The 23,523-nt window shown below is 40.4% G+C and overlaps 1 protein-coding gene across 2 annotated transcripts in view; it reads right to left on the bottom strand.

Annotated features, from left to right (window-relative positions):
* Window positions 1–1,256: 1,256 nt before the first annotated feature.
* Window positions 1,257–23,523, bottom strand: part of sdc4 (syndecan 4) — a 29,564-nt gene continuing 7,297 nt past the window's right edge. Inside the window, exons 2-5 of one of the 2 annotated variants that reach the window (XM_088337407.1) lie at window positions 20,032–20,209; window positions 19,905–19,963; window positions 15,548–15,731; window positions 1,257–7,194 (exon numbers count right to left, since the gene is read on the bottom strand). In XM_088337407.1, coding sequence (XP_088193533.1) covers window positions 7,043–7,194; window positions 15,548–15,731; window positions 19,905–19,963; window positions 20,032–20,209 — 573 coding nt within the window. In that variant the 3' untranslated portion in view covers window positions 1,257–7,042. Of the gene's footprint in view, window positions 7,195–15,547; window positions 15,732–19,904; window positions 19,964–20,031; window positions 20,213–23,523 lie in introns of both variants that reach the window. The other variant, XM_088337405.1, reaches the window with a different exon arrangement.

The raw sequence follows: 23,523 nt of genomic DNA on the forward strand, positions 1-23,523 counted from the left end.
CAAACTCACCTGGTCCGTGAACACTGTATCACTGGTGAAGAGGGCACAGCAGCGCCTGTACTTCCTGCGGAGGATGAGGAGAGCCTACCTGCCCCCACCCACCCTTATCACATTCTACAGGGGCACCATAGAGAGCATCCTGACTAGCTGTATTTCTGTGTGGTGTGGTGTGGAGGCTGCAGTGCCTCCGACTGGGGTAGTGTGAGGAGGGTGATGAGAGCAGAGAAAATCATCGGGACTTCTCTCCCCTCCATTCAGGACATTGGCCAGAAGCGCTGCCTATCCCGAGCCAAGAACATCATTAGGGACCCCTCTTGCCCCCATCATGGACTGTTCACCCTGCTAGCCTCTGGGAAGAGGTACTGCAGTGTGCGGTGCAGGACCACCAGGTTCTGCAACAGCTTTGTCCCCCTGGCCATTAGACTGTTAAATGGTCAATCAAACACATAGTAAGCCTACAAAGCTGCTAATCTGTACATCTGTTTTTGGGGGTTTTTTTTGCACTACTGGCAGCTCTCTTATACCTAGCCACTCCTTTGCACATCTGTTCTCCTATGCACACGTACTCCAGTGTTATTGTATAGTGACTTGTTTACCTGACTGCCCATTTCTGGTTAGCTGCTCCTCTTGCACTCTTTGCACTACTGTTTAATACTATACATAGCTATTATTATTTAGTATATTATTAGTACTTCAATAGTCCAACTCAATACAACATTTTATTTATATCTGTACATTCAAGGAAACTGTGCGGGTCAGATGTATCGACATTTCGTTCTGTATACATGTGTAAAAGAATGACAATAAAGTATATCTGAATCTGTTTAGGTTGGCGTTTGGACTGTTTTTGAAACATCCCTTTTCTTACTTTCACCATATTCATGCTACACTGACAAAACCAGTGGAGACAGTTTGTTGCGCATCATGAACACCTCTGAAGCAGGGTAAAAACAGACAGGCGAAGTGGAAATTAAAAACATTTTTTGAGGCTCTTTGATCTCAGTTGGACATTGTTAACACACACACTTAAAAAGGGAATATTCAGCGTTTTAAGGACACCCTCAATGACACAACCCACCTTTAACATTTAAGGAAATATTGGAAAATGTCCCGTTTATAGAAAAGAAATGTATAGAAATGGGGCATTTTGTGCAAAACTGGACATGCTTCATTGTGTGCATAAGTTTTATTCAGCAACCCCAAATTTTGAAAGAGCCATGATAGAAAACAAACAAAAAGAACAAATACGCCTGAAGCCATATAAAAAAAGTTTTAATTTAAAAAGAAGATTCTTACATAAAAGTTAGTCATTCAATATTTAACGTGTATTCTATATAAAACCATAACACAAAAATGGATATATGTTTCTCTCTTCATATCTTTATCCATTTTCAAACATTCCTGAGGAGCCACTAAGGCAGTGTTTAAAAGCCACAGGTTGCTGACCGACGATGTATGCTATCAACTGGCCAATGTTCTTGAGTGGAATACCAGCCACAAGTCATTAGAGGTCAAAATAGGATGACTAGCATCTATGCATTTAGCAGTTTTTGCCAACTATTGAGCAAACCACACAGCACACACTTTTGCCTTTTTTTTGGTCAACCGCCTCAACCACGTCCAATGAAAAAACAGAGGGGTGGAGAAGCGATACACCACCTAAACTCAGGGAGCCCAGTTGAACGTGCTATCCAAGACATGCGAACAGAGGTAAGAAGAAATTGGTGAAGACAAATAATTGCTTAACTGCTTCTAGTTTGGGCAGGGTAAGCCTTTGGCTTCCAACTGGTCATCGATTTTTTTCTTTTCAGGTGATTTTTTTTTTTCATTCTGCGAGGTGATGTTTGTTCCAACATGACTAAAAATAATAGAATTATAAAATTGTATAAAGATAGCTAGCAAGTACAGTGCCTCGCAAAAGTTTTTTTAGAGGGCTATTTCAAGACAAAACCCAGCAAAAAAAAAAACAAAAAAACCACCAAACCCTGCTCTCCACACAAAAGCTAATTTTTCAGCTCATTTTATTTCTGTTTGACATTAGACAATTCGATCAAATCTATTAGTAACTATGCAAGGGCCTGTGTCGAAAATAAGCACACCATTTAAAATGTGTCTACCTCCGGCAGTTAAGATCATTGAGGCTTATTTTGACCTAATTGTTTTTGTAAATAATAGTATCAAAACAAGGTGCAAGCAGAGCTATTTTGTAAATGTGACAAAAACTGCAAAGATTATGGATAGGTTTCCTTTCAGCACAGTCGACTCGTGTGAGAGAAGGAAGCGTGCTGTGTGTACAGAGATCCGCCCACCCCTACAATTCACCCAATCAAATTTTTCTGTCTGCTTGGCTAGCATTTGTGGGAACGGACGCTGCCCTACTTACGAATGAGAACGTAAGTTGCTTCAGTGCTATATTTTGTATGGAATGTATGTTTAGGGTTTATATAAGTGTGTTTGAGGCGTGTATAACTAACCTGTATTGTTTTGAAACTGAAAAATAAATGTTTAATAAAGTAATATGCTCTATAACGTTGCAAAGCAGGCTGATAAAGCATGTACTGAAAAACAAAGCTACACATTAGGCATTGACACTTTGTGGTCTGTGAAGCGCTTTGAGACTCCTTGTGATTATGGGAGTCACAAATAAACACGACTTTACAATATAGATGAATAAAGTTAACTTACTTTTGTAAGAGTTAAGCTACTACCTCCTCCGTGGTAAAAACTGGACGAAATAAAAGCGATCCAAAATAGGCGCACACGCACATACACGCTTCTCTAAAATATTCGCCATCAGTAAATGGTTTTCTGTGCTATGCTATGCATTGAGCAATGTGATAGCTTGCTTCAGCGGTGGTGTTTTTAGCAGTGACAAAGGTTTGTAGGGTCTGTGATTGTTGTACCTGGACACAGCACGTTTTAATGTCTCCGCCATGTCCGACTCCTCCTTGAATTCATGTTTCGTCTCGTAATGACATCTAACACTTGCTGTGCGAGGTACAACGCTCTCGAGGCATAATGCACAAAACAGCACAGCCATTTTTCCACAAATCCTCATTCGTCTGTCCACGCTGGCTGGAAAGAACGAGATGTTTTCGCGCGGGTGTGTTTTGTTGGCTGGGTTAAAACACAGATCTCCCCCCTCCTCGCCGATGCGCACACACACTCATACACGGAGCAGAGAAGGGGCTCTACCATAAAGCCTCTAAATAACACGGTGCACAAGTGAAAATGTCTAAATTTTAGGTAAAAATGCACATTTTTTTAAATATAATTACTATTTTGCTGTGCGCTCGCGTGCCACTGCTAGCACGCGTGTCGTAGGTTGCAAACCCCTATAAAGTTTACACCAACCATATCGAATGGGTCCACGAGATATTAAACAATAAAAACGTCAAAGTTCTTAGCGTGCTAGAGATACAGAGCAGTGTGTATACATACAAATCAGGAAGTAAAAGCCAGGTTTCTTCTTCTGAGTGGATGCCGGGTGGCCTCTCAGAGCGCTACCCGGCGGAAAGAAGCACTATAGTACTGTCCTCTACTCGGATAAAAGGTGCACACAATACAAAATCTAACTAACAGCAATGTCCGGATATTTTTTCGACATCCCGAAAAAAAATGTTCCTATGTACCATTGCTCGTATCTCGAATGTTTGTAGGTAGGGAACGTCTGTAATTACATTTTGTTGTTTGGGTATTTTTCATAAAGTATCTCAACAGTGAACCTACATTGTTTAATGAGCTTCCATATAAAGGAATACTAAGCGGTGTACATCCAAAACAGGGTGACACAGTGACAGTCAACTGTAGTTAAAACAGTACCCGTTATATGTTGGACAGAACAGTTTGTTTTAAGGGAGTGGCTTTGGATAGGAATTTGCACAAGTAGCATATTTTATCAACGAAAAAACTGCAAAGTAGGCGATGAGAAAATTCTGCACCGTTATTTAAGTTCAGCCAACTGACTCCGGATGTTCTTTGATAACGTCTGAATGATCCAATATCGACCTAAATGACTAACAATGACAGAGTACATTAAGTCTCAGTTTAAATGTGGCCTACCTGCTATATGATAGGCGTAGGTCTTTAAAATTAGACGCTGGAGAACTGACCGCATGATGAAGAGCAAAGAACAAACCAGGCAGGTCAAAGATAAAGCTATGGAAAAGTTCAAAGGGGTAATGGGAAACAAAAAGATTTCGCAAACATTTATTTCCCAGAGCACTGTGTGAGCAATAATCCTATCGTGTGGCATACAATGTTTCACGTTGATATCAATGACAATACAACGATATTTTTTTCCAATATCAAAATGGAGAGCATAAAACCACTGCAACCCTATCAAGACCTGTTTATCCCTCTAAACATTTGGCCACAAAAAAAAAAAAAAAAAAAAAAATTATCAGAGAAGCAACCAAGAAGACCTATATCACAATTGGATGACTTGCAGGCATACACAGCTGAAATGGGACAAACTGTGGATAAGACAACTATTATTTAGAATCTGCTCTTTATGGCAGAGTGGCAAGAAAGCCCTTTCTAAAGGAATACCATAAAAAGGCCAATTTGGGGTTTAAGGGAGCCACATGGAAGACACAAACAACATTTGGAAAAAGGTGCTCTGGTCAGATGAGATCAAATTGTAAGTTTTGGGGCTGAATGCAAAGTGTTATGTTTGACGCAAGAGTAACACTGCACATTTACCCAAAAACATCATCCCCACTGGGATAATTGTTAGATGGGAAGATGGATGGAGCTAAATACTAGACGATTCACCATCCAACAGGACAACGGCCATAAACTTAAATTAAAATCTACAATGGAAAAGTTTAAAACCAACAAGATAAAGGTATCAAAATTACCAAGCCAAAGTCCAGGCCTAAATAGCATTTGCGGGAGGATCAGAAAAATTCTGTGCACAAACAATCCCCATGAAACGTTAAGAATTGAGCTGTTTTGTAAGGAAGAATGGGCAAATGTTTTGTTCAAGATGTGCAAAACTTAAAAAACTATACCCCAAAAGACCAGTGGATGTGATCACAGCAAAAGGAGGTTGTAAAAAGTATTAACTTAAAAGAGGGCCAATATTTTTACATAGTCTACTTTTTAATTTCTTATTTGTTAGCACAATGAAAAAATACTTTTGCAAGGCACTGTACATCACATCTTCACCCTGTGTAATAGTTTCCAACAAGCAAGCAAGGGAAAAGGCTGGTGCTAAGCGTTAAAGAGCCAAGGTGCTCACATTCTTTTAGCATCTGTTTTGTTGCTACGCTCAAGTGAACAGAAGCTGCCCGTCTCACCATAGCGATACCTGTTACACACTAGTTCCGGGGTCTCCAACGTGGTGTCCGCACGCAGCCGGGAGCCAAGGACAGCGGGGGTGCCCGCAGACGTGTTCTGAGAATAGCTCACCAGCGCTGGATCAGCGTGATTTTCTAGTATCGTAAAATGACTTTTTTAGTGCTTGACTGAGTCTATTTAACTCATTCTTTAAAAAATTATCCTGTCTTCGCGTAGTAACAACCTAATAATAACATGATAAATGTGCGGAGTTTGTATCTTCTCCCAGTGCTTGCGTGGGTTTCCTCCGGGCACTCCGGTGTCCTCCCACATTCCAAAGACATGCATTTCAGGTGAATTGGCCGGTCCGAATTGTCCCTAGGTGTGACTGAGCGAGTGAGTTGTCTGTCCTTGTGTGCCCTGCGATTGGCTGGCAACCAGTTCAGGGTGTCCCCTGCCCACTGCCCGGAGATGGCTGGGATGGCCTCCGGCCCCCCCGCGACCCTAATAAGGATAAGTGGTACAGCTAATGAGATGAGATGAAATTGTTATTTTAGAAATTCAAATACATTTTTGTTTATGTCGGCTTCATGGACAAAAAAATCTATACAAGTATTGATTATTTTAAAGCAATAAATTAAGAGTAGAAAGAGAAATTCATATTTTCATTGATTAATTTTACAGGATATACAACAAACTAAATACCATTCTGTGGGTTTTATAAAGCGATGAGCAGAAAAAGTGCAGGTTATTTTGGTTAGCTAACTGGCTACCTTTTTAGCTAGCTATCTAGCTAGCTTTTTAGATTTGTTTTTTGCATGCTATCTAGCCGACATTTAACCTTTTTTGCTAGTTATCCAAATTTTGACCTCTTTTTAGCTAGCTCAACATGAGGAAAATGAAGAAACCTTGAGAAGGGACCACACGTGAGGTAATCCCCTTCCAGGATGACCAGGCTGCAACGGCTATTGCAATAACCAATCATTCACAAATTGTGTCAGCATGAAAAACAAGTCATTCATAAACTATAGAATATAAGTGTATTTTAAGCCCAGATTAAAACTATCTAGCTCCATTTTAGATTTTGACCCGTTTACCTTTTTGAACAACTATCAACCTACCTTTTTAGATATTTAGCAAGCTAGCTAGCTTTATACATTTTTTGCAGGTTATTGAGCTAAATTTTGGCCTGCTTTTTGGCTAGCTATCTTGGTTTTTAGCTTTCTATCTGGCTTTATGCTCTTTTAGCTAGCTATTTAGCTCCTTTTTAGTTTTTGACCAGTTTTCCTTTCTAGCTAACTATCCCAAGATACCTTATTAGCTATTTAGCAAGCCACCTAGCTAAGTTGTCATTTTAGAAATGTATATCAAACTGGGTGCGTTTGCGCCAACTAAGAACAGAAAAGTAGCTCTCAATTTGAAAAAGTTTGAAGACCCCGGCACTAGTTAATCGAGCAGATCATCACATTCCTCGTCTTTATCCTTGAATGTTGAATTGTACCGTTGCAAAAATAGTGTCAATTAAGTGTCAAAGGCCTCATTTATCACAACATTTGTCCTAAGTCAAACCGCAGTTCATTCACTTGAAACGTGTTAGCGCACGTGCAAAATGTTAAAAACTCGGGGCATATGAGCAAATTAAAAAGAACCCCCCCCTGATAAAATAAAAAAAATCAGCTGAACATCGTGCCGAATAATGTCAGTTTAGCTTGTATGTGGTGAATAAATAAGGGTGAAATATATATGAATGTGTGTGTGTCTAGGCATAAATCTCAGTGGTTTGGGTCTTTGTGTAGATGGGCTTCTTGACCAGCTTGTAGCTCCCTTCATCCTTTTTTTTCATGCGATGAAAAAGCAGTCCCAGGAGCAAAACCGCCAAGGCCAGAGCAACCCCACCTCCAAAAACGAGTCCTGCGAGCAAAAAGACATGCAATCACCAATATTCCATACCATAATTTCCCTACATTATATATATGAGTTGCACCAGCCAAAAAATGCATAATTAAGAAGGAAAAACATGTATAGAACACACTCTGAGTAACAGTCACAGTTTGGGGATAATTTATTTGAGAACCAACACCAAAAACAAATGTCATCTTTAAGGCAATTCAAAATGAAAATAAACTACAGTGGTAACTAATTACAAATGTCTAAATACAAAAGTTTAAAAGTTACAAAATGTTGTGTATGTAGTAGGGTTGTAGTAGATTTAAGACAGGCACGGACGGTACATTCATAGAGTGTTAACTTCTTCCTCGGTAGTTCTCAAGCACAAGTACAAGGATGCACATTAGTATACAGCGACACCGCAGGAAGGGGAGTGTATTACACGACACCACATATTCCCTTTTTGTTAGAATAGATAGATAGATAGATAGATAGATACTTTGTTCATCCCCGAAGGGAAATTCACATTTCCAGCAGCATCCCTGAGCTGAGAACAATCGAGAACAATCGAAAATAACACGGGAGCTGCTGGAGTGGCTGCCATTCGTGACGGCGCCGGAAGAAAAGATTCAATTTGAATCAGGACACAAACCGTAGCATTAATCTGAAATACGCAATAACTCTTCGATAAGTATGAGCTTATAGAAAACATACATTTATGTAAATATTTATCAAAGGTAAGCAATATTGTAAGGGGAACTATACTGTCAATATCGGTAAGCAAAAGTGTGTAAACCTTGTAAACGTAAGCAGACTGTATGAGGATCACATCATAAACAAACATGACAGTTTTTTAAACAATGAACATTCATCATGTCTTTTTTTTTTTTTTTAACATCACCACATCTTTTCTGTATCTTTTTTTTTTAAGTCACGTAATCTTGAAGCCATGCAGGAGCATGTCGTATTCTTGGTGCACTAGGAGAAGGATGTGGTGAGGGCACAGTTTCAGTTTCAGGTTCAGGTGGCTCAGCACCTTGGTTGCTTGGCAGGAGGCAAGCATCAGCATCAGCAGGCTGTGGCGCTGAAGCAGCAGCACAGTTGGAAGAATGGGCAAGGTGGAAAGCATTCCACACCTTTCCATCAGACAGCAGATAAGTGGCTGGACCCTTTTGGGCTACCACTGTCAGTGGCTTGGTGAACTTTGAGTGTCCTTTGGCAATGATTCCAGGTTTGCGGATGCGAACCGCAAAGCCAATCTGGAAGCTGGGTGATTTTGCACCGCGACGTTTGTCGGTGTATTGTTTTGACTTCCGTTGTTTGTTTTGTAGCATGTTGCCTTTGTCAGCAGTGGGACGCATGGAGTGAAGACCTGTGATGTGAAGCTTTGTATTCAGTGGTCTACCATGCAACAGTTCAGCGGGGGACACTGAAGTCACGGCATGTGGTGTGGCTCTATAAGTTTGTAAAAACTCAGTGAAGAAGGCTTTCAGTGGTCCACCTTCGATGTTGGCTGTTTGTAGACAGTTCTTGAAGACTGTTGAAACGCTCAATTTCACCGTTGGCCTGTGGGTAGTACACAGAGCTGCGACGGTGTGTGATGTTCCTGTCACTAAGGAATTTCAAACTCGGTCGACACGAACTGAGGGCCATTGTCAGTAACAATTTCCTGTGGATTACCTTCTCTGCTAAACACAGTGGAAAGAAAAGTCATGACAGAGGCAGAAGTAACATTTGAGCAGAAGGCAATCTCAGGCCATCGGCTGTAATAGTCAATGAGGGTGATGGCGAAGCGGCAATCAGCAGGCGCAGAGTAATTAGGACCAACAATGTCCAAAGCAACCTTTTCCCAGGCAGCAGTTGGGGTAGGCACAGGCTGTAACGGGGATGTACGTGTGGTTGCGGTTTTGACATGCTGCAAGCAGGTGGTGCATGATTTGATGGCGAACTCAACGTGAGAATCCATTCCAGGCCACCAGTATAAGTCTCTCAGTCTTTGTTTTGTGCGGACGATCCCTTGGTGTGTAGCATGAGCAAGTTGGATCATTTTTTTCCTGTAGCTGTTGTGTCCACGCACAATGACACTGTTCTGCAAGGCAAGCTCATTTTGCACACGGAAGTATGGCACAATGAGGGGGTCAAGGCCTTTTGCAGTACGAGGCCATCCCTTCTGCATGTAGTGTCGCACCTTCTGTAGCACCAGACATTCCTCACACACACTGGAGAGCTCATCAGCAGTGACTGCAGCAAAATCAGGAGACACAGCAGCCACCATCTCCAACTCCATCTTCCCGTGGTCGTCTGTGATGGGGAGAGGCAAGCGTGACAAGCAATCTGCAGTAACATTCTCATGTCCCGGTTTTGTATTCGTTTCCAGTTTCGTCAGCTCCTCAGACGCCTTGTCACGCACGGCATATGGGAGTCTGCGTAGCTTTTGCTGGACTGGAGGGACGTCAGCACGCACTTTAACTCTGTGAATAAAACCTGTAGCAACGCCTAAAGCATTTGTAGTGTTGACAGTGTGACTCATCTCTGATGCAGCAGGTGTTGTAATCTGCCCATCTTGTATGTGGAGGCGAAGTGCAGTGAACAGGTCCATTCCCAGTAGTGGAGTACCGTCAGGAACTATGTAGAAGTCAGTATGTGCACTCTGGTTGCAGTATGTAGCAGTAAGTTAAAGACAGCCCAACACTGGAATTGGCTTCTTCATGTAGATCACCAGGCGTACAGTAGGCTTTTAGAGAGGCTCGTGCATGAATGAATGTCTGTAAATTCTCTCTGGCAGAATTGAGACTGCTGAACCAGTGTCCACAAGCAGGTCAGTAGTAATTCACTGTTCATCATTCGCATGGAGAGCAACTGTACACGTAAGGCGCTTTGGGACTGCAGCTGTAGGGGCTACATGACAAACAGTAAGTTCTGGGACAGTAACTTCTCTCACTGATCGAGTAGGAATTTCGCTGCGGTACAATTTACTAAAATGTCCAATTTTTTCACATTGGTTGCATTTTGCATTTTTAGCAGGGCATTTGGGGTCATTTACTAGATGATAGTTGGAGCCACAACGGTAGCAGGTTTTGTGTGGATTCCTTTTATCTCTCGAGCGCTGTGTATGCGTACTTCTCCGATTCCTTTTATCTCTTTGTTGCACGAGCTTCACAGGGACGTCGGGCACGTGCACAGGAGCAATAGCCTTAGCTTCTGTCATAGCGGATTCGATTTGTGTAGCGATAGCGATCGCTTTGTTTTAAGTCCGTTTCCAACAGTAAGCGTTCTCTGATCCTCGAAGAGGACATCTTCTCTATGAATTGATCCCTAATCATATCATCGGCAAACGTGCCAAAGTCACAGTTAGTAATTAATTCCCTCAATGCGGCAATGGTGGGCAGCACGGCGGCGCAGTGGTTAGCGCTTGTGCGGCACAGTTCATGTCATGGGAACCTGTCGTGGGTTCAAATCCAGCTCCAGACTTTCTGTGCGGAGTTTGAATGTTCTCCCCGTGCTTGCGTGGGTTTCCTCCGGGCACTCCGGTTTCCTCCCACATTCCAAAGACATGCATTTCAGGTGAATTGGCCGGTCCAAATTGTCCCTAGGTGTGAATGAGCGAATGAGTTGTCTGTCCCTGTGTGCCCTGCGATTGGTTGGCAACCAGTTCAGGGTGTCCCCTGCCCACTGCCCGATGATTGCTGGGATGGGCTCCAGCCCCCCGCGACCCTACTGAGGATAAGCGGTACGGCTAATGAGATGAGATGAGATGAGAATGCGGCAATGAACTGAGCAATGGTCTCGCCCGGTCTCTGAGCACGCCGACGGAACTTGCTACGCTCAGCCACGACATTCATGTTCGGTACAAAGAAAGTTTTTAGCGCATCACAGGCGGATTTGCAAGAAGTGCCAGTGCAAGAAGTGCCCTTCTGTGCCTAAACAGTGCAGCAGTAGTGCACGTTTTCGTTTGTCCGGCATGTCGTTTGCAGTCAATGCTAGCAGGTAATTTTCGAACATCTGAATCCACGTGGTGTACAACATCGTAGGCTCACCCGGGGTTTCAAGCAAAGCAGGGGGTTGTGAGATTCCGATACAAGTCATCCTCGTCGCCAATATGTTGTGTATGTAGTAGGGTTGTAGTAGATTCAAGACAGGCACGGACGGTACATTCATAGAGTGTTTACTTAACTTCTTCCTCGGTAGTTCTCAAGCACAAGTACAAGGATGCACATTAGTATACAGCGACACCGCAGGAAGAGGAGTGTATTACACGACACCACACAAAGTAAACAAACGGGGAAATATTGGCTCTAGTTACAAAGGCGTTTTAGGATACAAAAATATAGAACAGTTCTACCGGGCAATCAGTTGCATATGTGTGAATCCCAGCATGTTCTTTGTGTCCCAACCCCGCTTTGTATACATAGATTAGTGTAAAAAAATAACATGTTAAGTGATATGGTAGGTTGATTAGATCCCTTAATCACTAGGGTTGTAGGGGCACCATTTCCTGTGGTGTGTTCTAGGCAAGTAAGGTGATATACAGTCAGAAAAACAATATATATATATATATATATATATATATATATATATATATATATATATATATATACTGGACTGTCTCAGAAAATTAGAATATTGTGATAAAGTTCTTTATTTTCTGTAATGCAATTAAAAAAACAAAAATGTCATACATTCTGGATTCATTACACATCAACTGAACTATTTCAAGCCTTTTATTATTTGAATATTGCTGATTTTGGCTTACAGCTGAAAAAAACTCAAAAATCCTATCTCAAAATATTAGAATACTTCCTCAGACCAAGTAAAAAAAATAATTTTATAACAGCAAAACTAAATCAAACATTTGAAAATGTCCATTGATGCACTCAGTACTTGGTTGGGAATCCTTTTGCACGGATTACTGCATCAATCCGGCGTGGCATGGAGGCAATCAGCCTGTGGCATTGCTGAGGTGTTATTGATGCCCAGGATGCTTCGATAGCGGCCTTCAGCTCATTTGCATTTGTAGGTCTGGTGTCTTTCATCTTCTTCTTAACTATACCCCACAAATTCTCGATGGGGTTCAGGTCAGGGGAATTAGCAGGCCAATCAAGGACAGTGATGCCATGGTCAGTGCACCAGTTACTGGTGGTTTTGGCACTGTGGGCAGGTGCCAGATCATGCTGGAAAATGAAATACTCATCTCCATAGAGCTTTTCAGCAGATGGAAGCATGTAGTGCTCTAAAATCTCTTGGTACACAGTTGCATTTACTCTGGACTTGATGAAACACAGTGGACCAACACCAGCAGCTGACATGGCTCCCCAAACCATTGCTGACTGTGGGAACTTCACACTGGATTTCAAGCAACTTGGATTTTGCTCTTCTCCAGCCTTTCTCCAGACTCTGGCGCCTTGACTTCCAAATGTAATGCAAAACTTGCTTTCGTCTGAAAAGAGGACTTTGGACCACTCTGCAACTGTCCAGTGCTTCTTCTCCAAAGCCCAAGTCAGACGCTTCTTCCATTGTCTTGAGTTCAGAAGTGGCTTGACCATGGGAATACGGCTATTGTAGCCCATTTCCTGGACACGTCTGTGAACTGTGGCTTTTGATACCTGGACTCCAGCTTCAGCCCACTGTCTTTGAAGCTCCCTCAAATTCTGGAAGCGGCTCTTCTTCACAATTTTGTTAAGGCTGCGGTCATCTCTCTTGGTTGTGCAGCGTTTCCGGCCACATTTTTCCCTTCCAACAGACTTTTTGTGGATATGCTTTGAAACTGCACTCTGTGAACAGCCTGCTCTTTGAGAAATTTCTTTTTGTGTCTTACCCTCCTGATGGTATCAATGATGGTCCTCTGGACAGCAGTCAGATCAGCAGTCTTCCCCATACTTGTGATTTAGTTTACTGAACCAAGCTGAGTGTTTTTAAGGCTCAGGAAACCCTCGCAAGGTGTTTCGAGTTAATTAGATGATTCAGGTGATTAGTTGAATAGCCTACTTGTATACTTTTTCATGATATTCTAATATTTTGAGATAGGATTTTTGAGTTTTCTTAAGCTGTAAGCCAAATTCAGCAATATTCAAATAATAAAAGGCTTGAAATAGTTCAGTTGATGTGTAATGAATCCAGAATGTATGACATTTTTGTTTTTTTAATTGCATTACAGAAAATAAAGAACTTTATCACAATATTCTAATTTTCTGAGACAGTCCAGTATATATATATATATATATATATATAAAATGATGTGTTAATAATTTCACACATAAGTCTCACCAGAGTACAAGTCCCACCCCCGGCCAAACTATGAAGAAAAAAAACTGCTACTTATAGTCCGCAAAATACAGTAGCAGTAATTTAGCATATATTATGAATGTGGCACTACGTCAAAGATTTCTTTGGGGGGATCAATACAAATTTTCTTTGGTAACAAATAATGTAATAATCATGGTAAAAAGACTGCATTTAGACTGCGCTTTAACCAATCACTGAGGACCTCGAAAGCGTTTTACAATGTAATTCACACTTCCCCATTCACACATACGCACTGGTTGTGGAGTCAGCCATACAGGGCTCCAACATGCCCATTGGGGCATTAGGGGTTCAGTGTCTTGCCCAAGGAAACTTCGACATTTAACTCGGACCCAAATATTTGAACGTGCGACCACTTTGGTCCTGAGATGACCGCTCTAACTAACTCCTGAGCTACTGCGTTATAAATACAACTTTGTAACTAGACTGTCGTTACTACATAGTGCGGTACTTGGCTACATATTAAAAGCAGATAACGGATAACAACGTCCTTTGATTATAGACTGTTCATGAGGTAACATACAACTTACACTCCCCCAGCTGCATTCAAAAAGGGTGGCCATGTTAATATTTACCTATCAAATACAACTGAATACAGTCACAGTGGCGCTGTCCAACTTCTCTAGAGCTATTCTCTCTATCGTATATCCTTGCATCTATGCTGTATTTACAAATAAAAAATAAAATGTTATCTGGCGGTCAGTTTATATCCGCATATTTGGTTGTGTGTCACCAGTAGTGAATTGGGGATGGTTGTGGCTTATACATAAACGACAAAATGAATGGGGGAAGTGTGAACACAAAATTTACTGGAAAAGAGTTACGAATCTAGATCTTTAGTTTTGCAATAAACCATGCCTGAAGAAAACATCTTGGATTACCGAAAAATGAAAATGAAATCTTCTAGTGGTTTGAAAACAAAATGGATATGGACTGGCTAAGTCTTAGTTTGCAAGCTCTTAAAATTGCATAAGCCAAGAAATGTGGAGGCTTCACTCCTTTTACACGTTAGTGTACACGTTTTGTTTATCCATCCATCCATTATCTGCACCGCTTATCCTCAGTAGGATCGCGGGGGTGCTGGAGCCCATCTCAGCTGTCTTTGTGGAGTGGGCAGGTGACACCCTGAACTGGTTGCCAGCCAGTCTCGCAAGGCACACAGAGACAGACATTTCACTCGCCCAAAAAAAATTATAATATATATATAATTTATTTCTGTACTTCTACGTCAACTTAAACACGTTTTTTTTATTTTTCCATGCCATTTTTGTTTGTGTTTGCAATGTTTAATAAAAATCGTTAAACATTGTTTTTACATATTTGCTGTGTAAGCTTCTTTAGTAATTGTTTGAAGCATTCCAAAAGCAATGGCTGTAAATTTATTTTTGTAGATTACATATTTGGTGATGTGTGAAGTACATTACCCAAATACGCTATGTTTGTTAGCCTGGAGAAAAAAGCATTTCCGTTGTAGTTTTAAATGAAATGAAATGATCTGCATTTATATAGCGCTTTTCAAGTCAAAGACTTCCCAAAGCGCTTTACAATGTGCTTCACATTTCCCAATAGCGGCCTTGCAGCCATGTAAGGCACTAACCTGCTTATTGGGGGTTTTAGGGGTTCAGTGTCTTACCCAAGGACACTTCGACATGTAACACGGACGAGCCGGGATTTGAACTGGGATCCCTTGATCCCAAGACAAGCGCTCTACCTCCTGAGCTACTAAATGTCCATGTTAGCTAAAATATTACAAAGTTTGACTGAATAACTAGGAAATTCATGTTTGTGCACATTTGTGTCTAATGTGAAACACTGATGCAAAATATTTCATTTACAGTTTCACTCTGTCATGTTAATAAATATTTAGAGGAGCATGTGCGCTCATTCCCTGGCTCATCAAGAAAGTTTGGATTGCTGTTCATCTGCGTTCAACACTTAAGTTAAACGCGTAGAGGAAACATTACAACTGTATCTAATTAGTTCTTCAGTAACGCACCAAAAACTGCATATAAAACACCCATCTATTCAACTTTCTTTGTGTAAGCCTTTTTACACAAACATGATTGTGTGGACCCACCTGCAATAACCTCAGTCTTGGCCAGAGTGTTGGTTGTGTGAGACATCAGAACATTGGACAGCTCATTTAAGTGTTGACCTTCCTGCAGCAAGGGGATGTCGTTGTCCAAGGGAATGTCGGCTGGCTGCGGCTTGCGGGGAAATGGAGCTACCGACTCTGGGATCCTGTTGTCTGAGTCGCTATTCTGACAATCCACAAGAAGAGTGGTGTGAATAAGACAACCTCTCCAGTGATGTTTCAAGCCAAGTCATGTTTGTTTGTATATATAGCCCATGATCACAAAAAATCTCAAAGAGCTGCACAGACCACCATTCCCTAATCTGAAACCTACATGAGGGCAAGGAAAAACTCAAAAACTCCGCATGGGGAAATGAAGTAACTTTGAGAACGGGCCACATATGAGGTAATCCCCATTTCACAATGACCAGGCTACAATAAATGTTGCAGACTACAGATGCTCCCCTACCTACTAACAACGGTACATACAGAAGAACTTTTTTTTTTCGGGATGTCAAAAAATGTCCAGACATTGCTCCTAGTTAGATTTTGTATTGTGCAACTTTTCTCGAGTAAAGTACAGTAATGTTTCTTTCTGCCGCTACCGGTGTGTGGCACTGTGAGAGCTCACCCAGCATCCACCCAATAGAAGAAATACGACTTCCTTTTCCCAGTTTGCTATACTGTACAGTATCTCCAGCGCGATACAAACGTCAACTTTTTGAATATTGAATCCCTTGCATCAATTCAAATATGTTCGATGAAAAGCGAAATGCTTCTACAGATAGCAAGGCTGGAAGTGGAAAAAGAAGCGAGCTATTTGTTTTGAGCTTACAGCGGCGATAATAAGTAAGATTGTAAGGGGGGGTGAAAATGGTGAATGTTGCATGTTGTTTCAACATGAATTGTTTGACCATTGGTAAAATTTACAAACACAGAGATCGCATAATATTAAAAGGTGCAGTGCCGATGCAATCGACCATCATTTGCGAGAGAAGAGGGTAAGTGAGACAGAGAAATTTCTCACCATTTGGTTCGAGGATCAATTTGAAGATTAATTTGCTGTCAAAAAGCACCTCGGCCCTTAATCTTTTGTTGCAATATTTAAACCCCTTCACTAAATAAGAAATCCAGAGTGTCTTCCATCTTTGTAATAAAATTTTCGCCACCGTTTTTATAGTATAATTACTTTAAGCCTGCACCGCCACAGCAAAAAACAACTTCTGACCCCTTTTGGCAGGTGAATGAATACATAGTCTAGATCAGCGTTCTTAAAGTTTTTTGATCCAAGACACACTCTTTCCTCAAAAAAAAAAAAAAAAAAAAAAAAAACTAAAAATCGAAGATTATAGTGTGTAAAAATATTTTTAAAGTAATTCTCTGCACCAGTTTCATGTTCATAACTACAATGTTTCTTAGATTGACACGATGAGGTCTTTCTTATTGCTTGTGGTCACTGACTCAGGAGGTAATATAAGGCTAATAATTTTGATAAATAACTTTGATTTGGGATTTTACTTCATCTTTAACCAGTTTTACAAGTCTTACTATACTTTTTACCCAGGAAAATAACAGAATACATAAAATGAGCAAAAATGATTTGCCAGTGGAACTACGTATTTTTGTAAAATAAAAGTGATACGTTTAAAGTTTAGTAGACACTCAAAATAAGGACAGAAGCCATCGACTGATTTTAATATTACAAAGAAAACAGGGAAGAGAGCGCAAAACCTTAGACAAGAAATTCCAACATGTTCTAAAAGTCCTCCCTGAACCCCTTTTATTGATATATCTCCTAGGAAACAAAAGCAGATCTGCCATAAAGGGGGTAGGAACAGCAACATGATTGGTCAATAATGATGTAAACAGTGCATAATACTAGTGTAATCTAGAACTGCGTCACCTAAAAAATAAGTTAATAAATATATTTCCCTAAAGTGTTTCCCATACATTTTGTGGAACGGCTCTGCGTGTCCGGGGGCAATCTTTATGAAATGATCCGCATTTATATAACGCTTTTCAAGTCAATGACTTCCCAAAGCGCTTTACATTGTGCTTCACATTTCCCAATAGCGGCCGTGATCTGTGCAGCCATGTAAGGCGATAACCTGCTTATTAGGGGTATTGGGGGTTCAGTGTCTTACCCAAGGACACTTTGACATGTAACACGGACAAGCCGGGATTCGAACAGATTAAGGGGTCGAACTGGGACCCCTTAATCCTAAAACGATCGCTCTACCTCCTGAGCTACTGCCGCCGCCCCATGATTTATGATGCTTTAACTAATATACCACCACTAATGATGTAATATTATGCATGAAATTAATGAATAAAATGTAATATGTATGTAATATTGTAAATTTCCTTTTTGTTCTCTCTTAGACAGTTTCTGTGTTCATTGTGCCTATGTGACAGTCCCCCCAACCCTTCCTTCGACTTTAAAAAAAAAAGGCTGCAAGTTTGAAACCCTGGCGGGGACCAATTGTACCCTGGCGACCCGCTAGGGTTCTTATATGGTACGGCAAACACTGTTCGATAATATCTCATGGGCAGATAATTAGTACAAGAACAAAAAAATTAATATCCTGACAACTACTGAGAGAGATGACCGTTAGTTACTCAGCTGATTACTGGAAGAAGGCAAATATACTGAACAATAGCCTACTTTTTTTTAAAAAATAAAGGCACACTGGTAGAAAAACTTAAGTCAAGATCAGTGCTTCTCAACCATAGTAGTGTGCAGCAAAACTTTAATGGAAGAATCGTGCACCTTTTTCATTGCCAAATTCAAGCACTTTAAGGACTTGAGGCCAATTTTTTCAAAGCCAATTTTCCAAATTCTACACTAACATTTAAGAAAAAAAAATCCTTTAAGATTAATATTTTTCACATCCACAAATACTGTATATCTGCGATTCACATATGCAGTTTTTTATCTTATCAAGATATATGATATTTAAATCTCGAGTAAATGGCGAATATATTGTGTACCTGAACAATGCGTATGCAAGTATTTTTAGGACAAATCTTGTGCTATGTTGGGTAAAATGGCTTACATGTTTAGTTGCAGGAAGTTCTTTCCTTTACAATTAACCACAATGAAACGCTAACTTCATTTTTTTTGCATGGTCCATAGCTGATGTGTAGTCTTTGCACCAATACACATTTCATAATGCACTGTTGAGGTGTAACATCCACCGGTCATCTTGGGCATGGCCCTTTAGAGGCGATGATGCTTCAGAGGACAATGCTGTAAAAACTAATGCCAGCTGCCATTAATTACGAGGGAAGAATTGTAATGGCAGAACAAAGCCACCAGAGAGTAGCGTCTGCATCATTTTTGAGTAGAATTGTTGCGAAACATGAAGACAATTTCAATTTCAAGCATTACCAAGAACTATAGATCAAATATATTTGACGTATAAAAGCAGCTTAGCTATAATGTATCATTGAAATGTTTAGCAGTTTATTGCAGCCTAGCAAGAATCGGTCTATGATGTATTTTTCCACTTGTGGCAGTCTAGCTAGAATGGATAGTGTACATGTATAGCAATCTATGACAGCCTTGCTTTAAAATTAACATTTGATGTATAATGCAGCTTTGACATCCAGTGGCAGCCAGCTATAATGGATCCTTGCAGCCTAGGTAAAATCGATCTTTGGCGTAATTTGCCTTATATGGCAATAAAGCCCAAATGGAAATTTGCCATTTATAACGTCCATGATAGCCTAGCTAAGATGGATGGATCCTTTACGTTTATAGCTGTCCAAGACAGCCTAGCTAGAATGGAACGTTGAAGTTTATAGCAGTCACTTGAAGCCTTTCTAGAATGGATCCTTGATGTGTAAAACCTTGCTAAAATAGCTATTATACGATTATACTATAGTAGCCTAGTTAAAGCCGTCTAATACACTAGCTGTATTATTTTAGCCTTATTTTTATCTATTCTCATCGTCTGTGCAGCCCTCGTATACTTTTTGTGATTTAGGGCTATACAAATAAATGTGACTTAACTTTTGTCATACAACAAAACTTCATTGTACAGTGTATTCATACGTAACAGCTGCCAAACTGTAGATACAATTTAATGTTAATTTTGTTTCTAGAAGTCATTTTAAGAACAGTTCATGTTAAATGTTGTATTCATGTTCAGTAGGTCAAAAGACTTAACCACCTTGCAGCCAGACCCTAGCTCTGACACACCCTCAAATAACTTGAGTTTGTGACTCTTTGTTTGTATAAAAAACATGTAAACAAGCCCAGAGTCTATACAGACTACCTGCTTCCTTATTTGTGTTCCAGCAATCAGTTTTGACCAGACTTGTAAAAGCCGAAGTCCTTCAAAAAATAGAAAATTACCTTAGTAAGCCATGGCCAGTCGCGTTCATGAGACAAGTCTTCATGTGGGTTCTCACTCTCTGTGGAAAAAAACAACATTGAAACCCAGCTTTAATTTTGTACCACGCGCACCGAAACATGGACTAACCCGCTTCGTCACCAGACCCCGACTCCTCCGTATAATCATTGTCTTTGTATGTGTCATTGTAGTAGTCATCTTCATCATCCTCGTCATCTGTGAAACTCATGTCTCCTGACGACTCTTGTTGCTCGTACTCGTTGCTTCGAGTGGCTTTCAGTGGCAACCACGTCTCCGTCTCCCTCACCTGCTAACACGCAGACCTCAGTGTAACCTGTTGCACTGAACTTCCTACATAGGCCAAAACCATACAGCAGTACCTCTTCATGCGAGCATCTTTAAACAAGAGAATTTCGACAAGAGGTCGACCGATTATCGGGCGGGCCGATTATCGTCACCGATATTACGGGATTTGCATTTTTATTTCTTCGACGGGTCCATTAAATATATTCAAAACTGTTTTTGGGCTCAGATACAGCCGAGCCTCTCTCCTTCATTCTTCCTTGGAAGCTAACCACCCCGCACCTTCTAATTTTATAAGCGACCAGGGGCAGAGTCACTGAAGCAGTAATAATACCTTTAGAGCCGAGTAAACAGCAGCACCTCAGCCAACTCCTGAGTCCCAATCTACCTGTGAATCAAGACTGCTGATAATATTGAGGTTTAAAAAGTCAGTGGCAGAAAAGCGTCTAAGTGAGGTAGCGTAAATAGTATATTTAACTTGTTTTAGGGAAGCACATTAAGGTGGAGACTGGTATATTAGCACTTATCATAACATTAGTTTGTTACTCAATTGGTGTGTTTGTGATCGAGAGGGAGCATAAAAACCAAACTAAAGTGGAAGGCTGAGTGATTAGCTGTTAATGTAATGCTGTTTGTCAATCTGGCTCTAAAACAGGAGTGCCCTCACATTTCGATTTACCAGCTCTGTTGAAATTTAGATGGACTTTTTGTTTTAAGTTAATTTAAATCACGTTGGTTGTATTGACATATTTATTTTATGTAAAAGAAAATCAGGGAGCTGTTGTGTTTTTATGTACCTTTATGAGAGTTGCTGTTAAGCCTAATTCTATTTCATGCACCGTTAGTTTTTTGGTTACGTGAAAGATTAGTCACGTTGTGTTAAAATTCTAATATACTGTAAAAGGTTTCAGAGAGCTTTTAAACTATTTTTTGAAATTATACATATTCTTTGTTTGTTTTTACACTATTAAAAATGTCTTACTGTCAATGTTTAAGCTTTTACATTATATGAATATCAGCTGAAAATATCAGTTTTTGGCCTCCTTTTAATGCTAATAATGTATTGTATCGGCCCTGAAGAACCCATATCAATCAAACCAGTCTTCCTACAAAGGCCAAGCCTATACAGAGGTATTTCTTTATACAACCACCTCTAAACACGAGAATCTCGGCATAGTAGTTTTTTTGGAACAATAATCTTGCTCGCTTTACCAAAAGACAAATCCAGTTTAGGAGCAATCCCAGACATTACCACTAGAGACCAATAACTGCTCACCGCCACCAGCTTGTTCCAGTTAGCACATGCACCTCCTGCCATCAGGTTACTGATTCTGTGCCATTAGTTATACCTAGAAGTTTGAAAGTACGAAATAAAAGCATCCAGAAAAAGTGGCATCTGGTTGTGCGTCTTTAATGACACTATCTTACGTGTCATCGTAACATTTTGAAGGGCAGGCAGCGAAAAATCTCTTTGAAAGTTGTTTTTTTCCCAAAAGATTTGTAGAAAGTGATAACATTGAAGGCTTACTGATTGTATGGGGTGGACAGGTGTCTATATCCAGCTAACGAACTCAAACAGGTGCATCTGATTCAGGATCATACATGGAGTGCAGGTGTACTTCTAATAGGCGGGCTAACAGGTCTTTCAGGGTCAGAAATCTAGATGATACACATTTGTTAAAATATTTTTGGGGAGCTGAATCACAAAAATTTGTGTGGAAATGTTTAGATCCAAGCTTAAAACACACTTCTATTCTATAGCATATGAATGACCTATATTTTACGGTGACAATATCGGTGTTATTTGTTATTGCAACATCCATTGCAGCCTGGTCATCCTGGAAGGGGGATTACCTCATGTGATGTCCCTTCTCAAGGTTTCTTTATTTTCCTCATGTTGAGGTTTTTGAGTTTTTCCTTGCCCTCAAGTAGGTTTTAGATCAGGGGATGGTGTAATAATAGTCTGGTTTGCAATAATTTATTGTCTATGCACTCCTTGGACTCTTTGAGATTAAGGGCTATACAAATAAACATGACTAGACAAATAAATTGTGAAAAACGCATTGTGATTTCTGGATTTTTCTTTTAAGTTCATCTTTCTCACAGTGGACATGCACCTACAAGGAAAATTTCAGACCCCTCCATGACAGACAGTCTCCTCAGTGGGGTCACGGGGGTACCGGAGCCCATCCCAGCCATCTTCGGGCAGTGGGCAGGGGACACCCTGAACTGGTTGCCAGCCACTCGCAGGGCACACAGGGACAGACAATTCGCTCGCTCATTCACACAATTTGGACCGGCCAATTAACCTGACATGCATGTTTTTGGAATGTGGGAGGAAACCGGAGTGCCCGGAGGAAACCCACGCAGGCACGTGGAGAACATGCAAACTCCGCACAGGAGGTTAGTAGCTGGATTCGAACTGTGCCACAAACGCGCCAACCACCGCGCTGCTCTAATTATATATATATATATATATATATATATATTACACACACACAATTATCTAGGGTCACTAACGGTAGAATTTTCACAAACTGAACGGAACTGTATTTAGAAGGTGAAAAGAACCAGCCAATCATTTCGCAGGAATAGTGGCTCACAGTGTGGAAGGGAAATAACACGGTCAAAATGAGAGAAAAAGATAAAAACAGCATACCCACTAAACGAGTCAAAGACAGTCTTCTTCAGTTGTTTTGAGGTATTTTGGAAACGTAAACTCCATAAAAAAAACAAAAAAAAAAAACAGAGTGTTAGAGTCCATTGAAAACTTTGCTGACAACCTCTGGCCATAAAGACGTCAAGACAAATTTATTCAATCATTTAAAACAATATCGCCCAATAAAAATTAAAGACAGTCAAGTGCCAGTGGGCCAAGCATAGGGCCATCATCGAGTGTTGAGTCCAGACAGCAACAAAAGCTTTTTCTTTCCAACAGCAAGCCATTTCTTTTTGTGCATTTATTTTGTTAACATTGTAAGACACTTTAAGACTTATTGCACATAAATCTTTAACATATTCGTTGCTGAAAGTAAATTAAAAATTGTGTATTTATGGTTATTTAATTTGGGGGGGATTGCAAGTCTACTTCAAGTCATGTGCAATATTCGGCACTTATATTAGCCTTGTTTTGTTAACTTTTAAATTTGTTTAGTGTTCTTCAAATTTGTGAAATCCTGTGAAGTAGTTTGTTACCATTCGCCTTGTTCTGACATTAAAGATTGTTAAAGCAGCATTTGGTTTTGTCGACTTTCATTCGCGGCAAAAATAATACTTAAAATGTGAAAGAAAAAAAGCTGTGATAATTATCGATATCGA

The sequence above is a fragment of the Urocampus carinirostris genome, chromosome 6, assembly GCF_059441175.1.
Source record: "Urocampus carinirostris isolate Australia breed hairy pipefish chromosome 6, RoL_Ucar_1.0, whole genome shotgun sequence".
NCBI classification, from domain to species: domain Eukaryota; kingdom Metazoa; phylum Chordata; class Actinopteri; order Syngnathiformes; family Syngnathidae; genus Urocampus; species Urocampus carinirostris.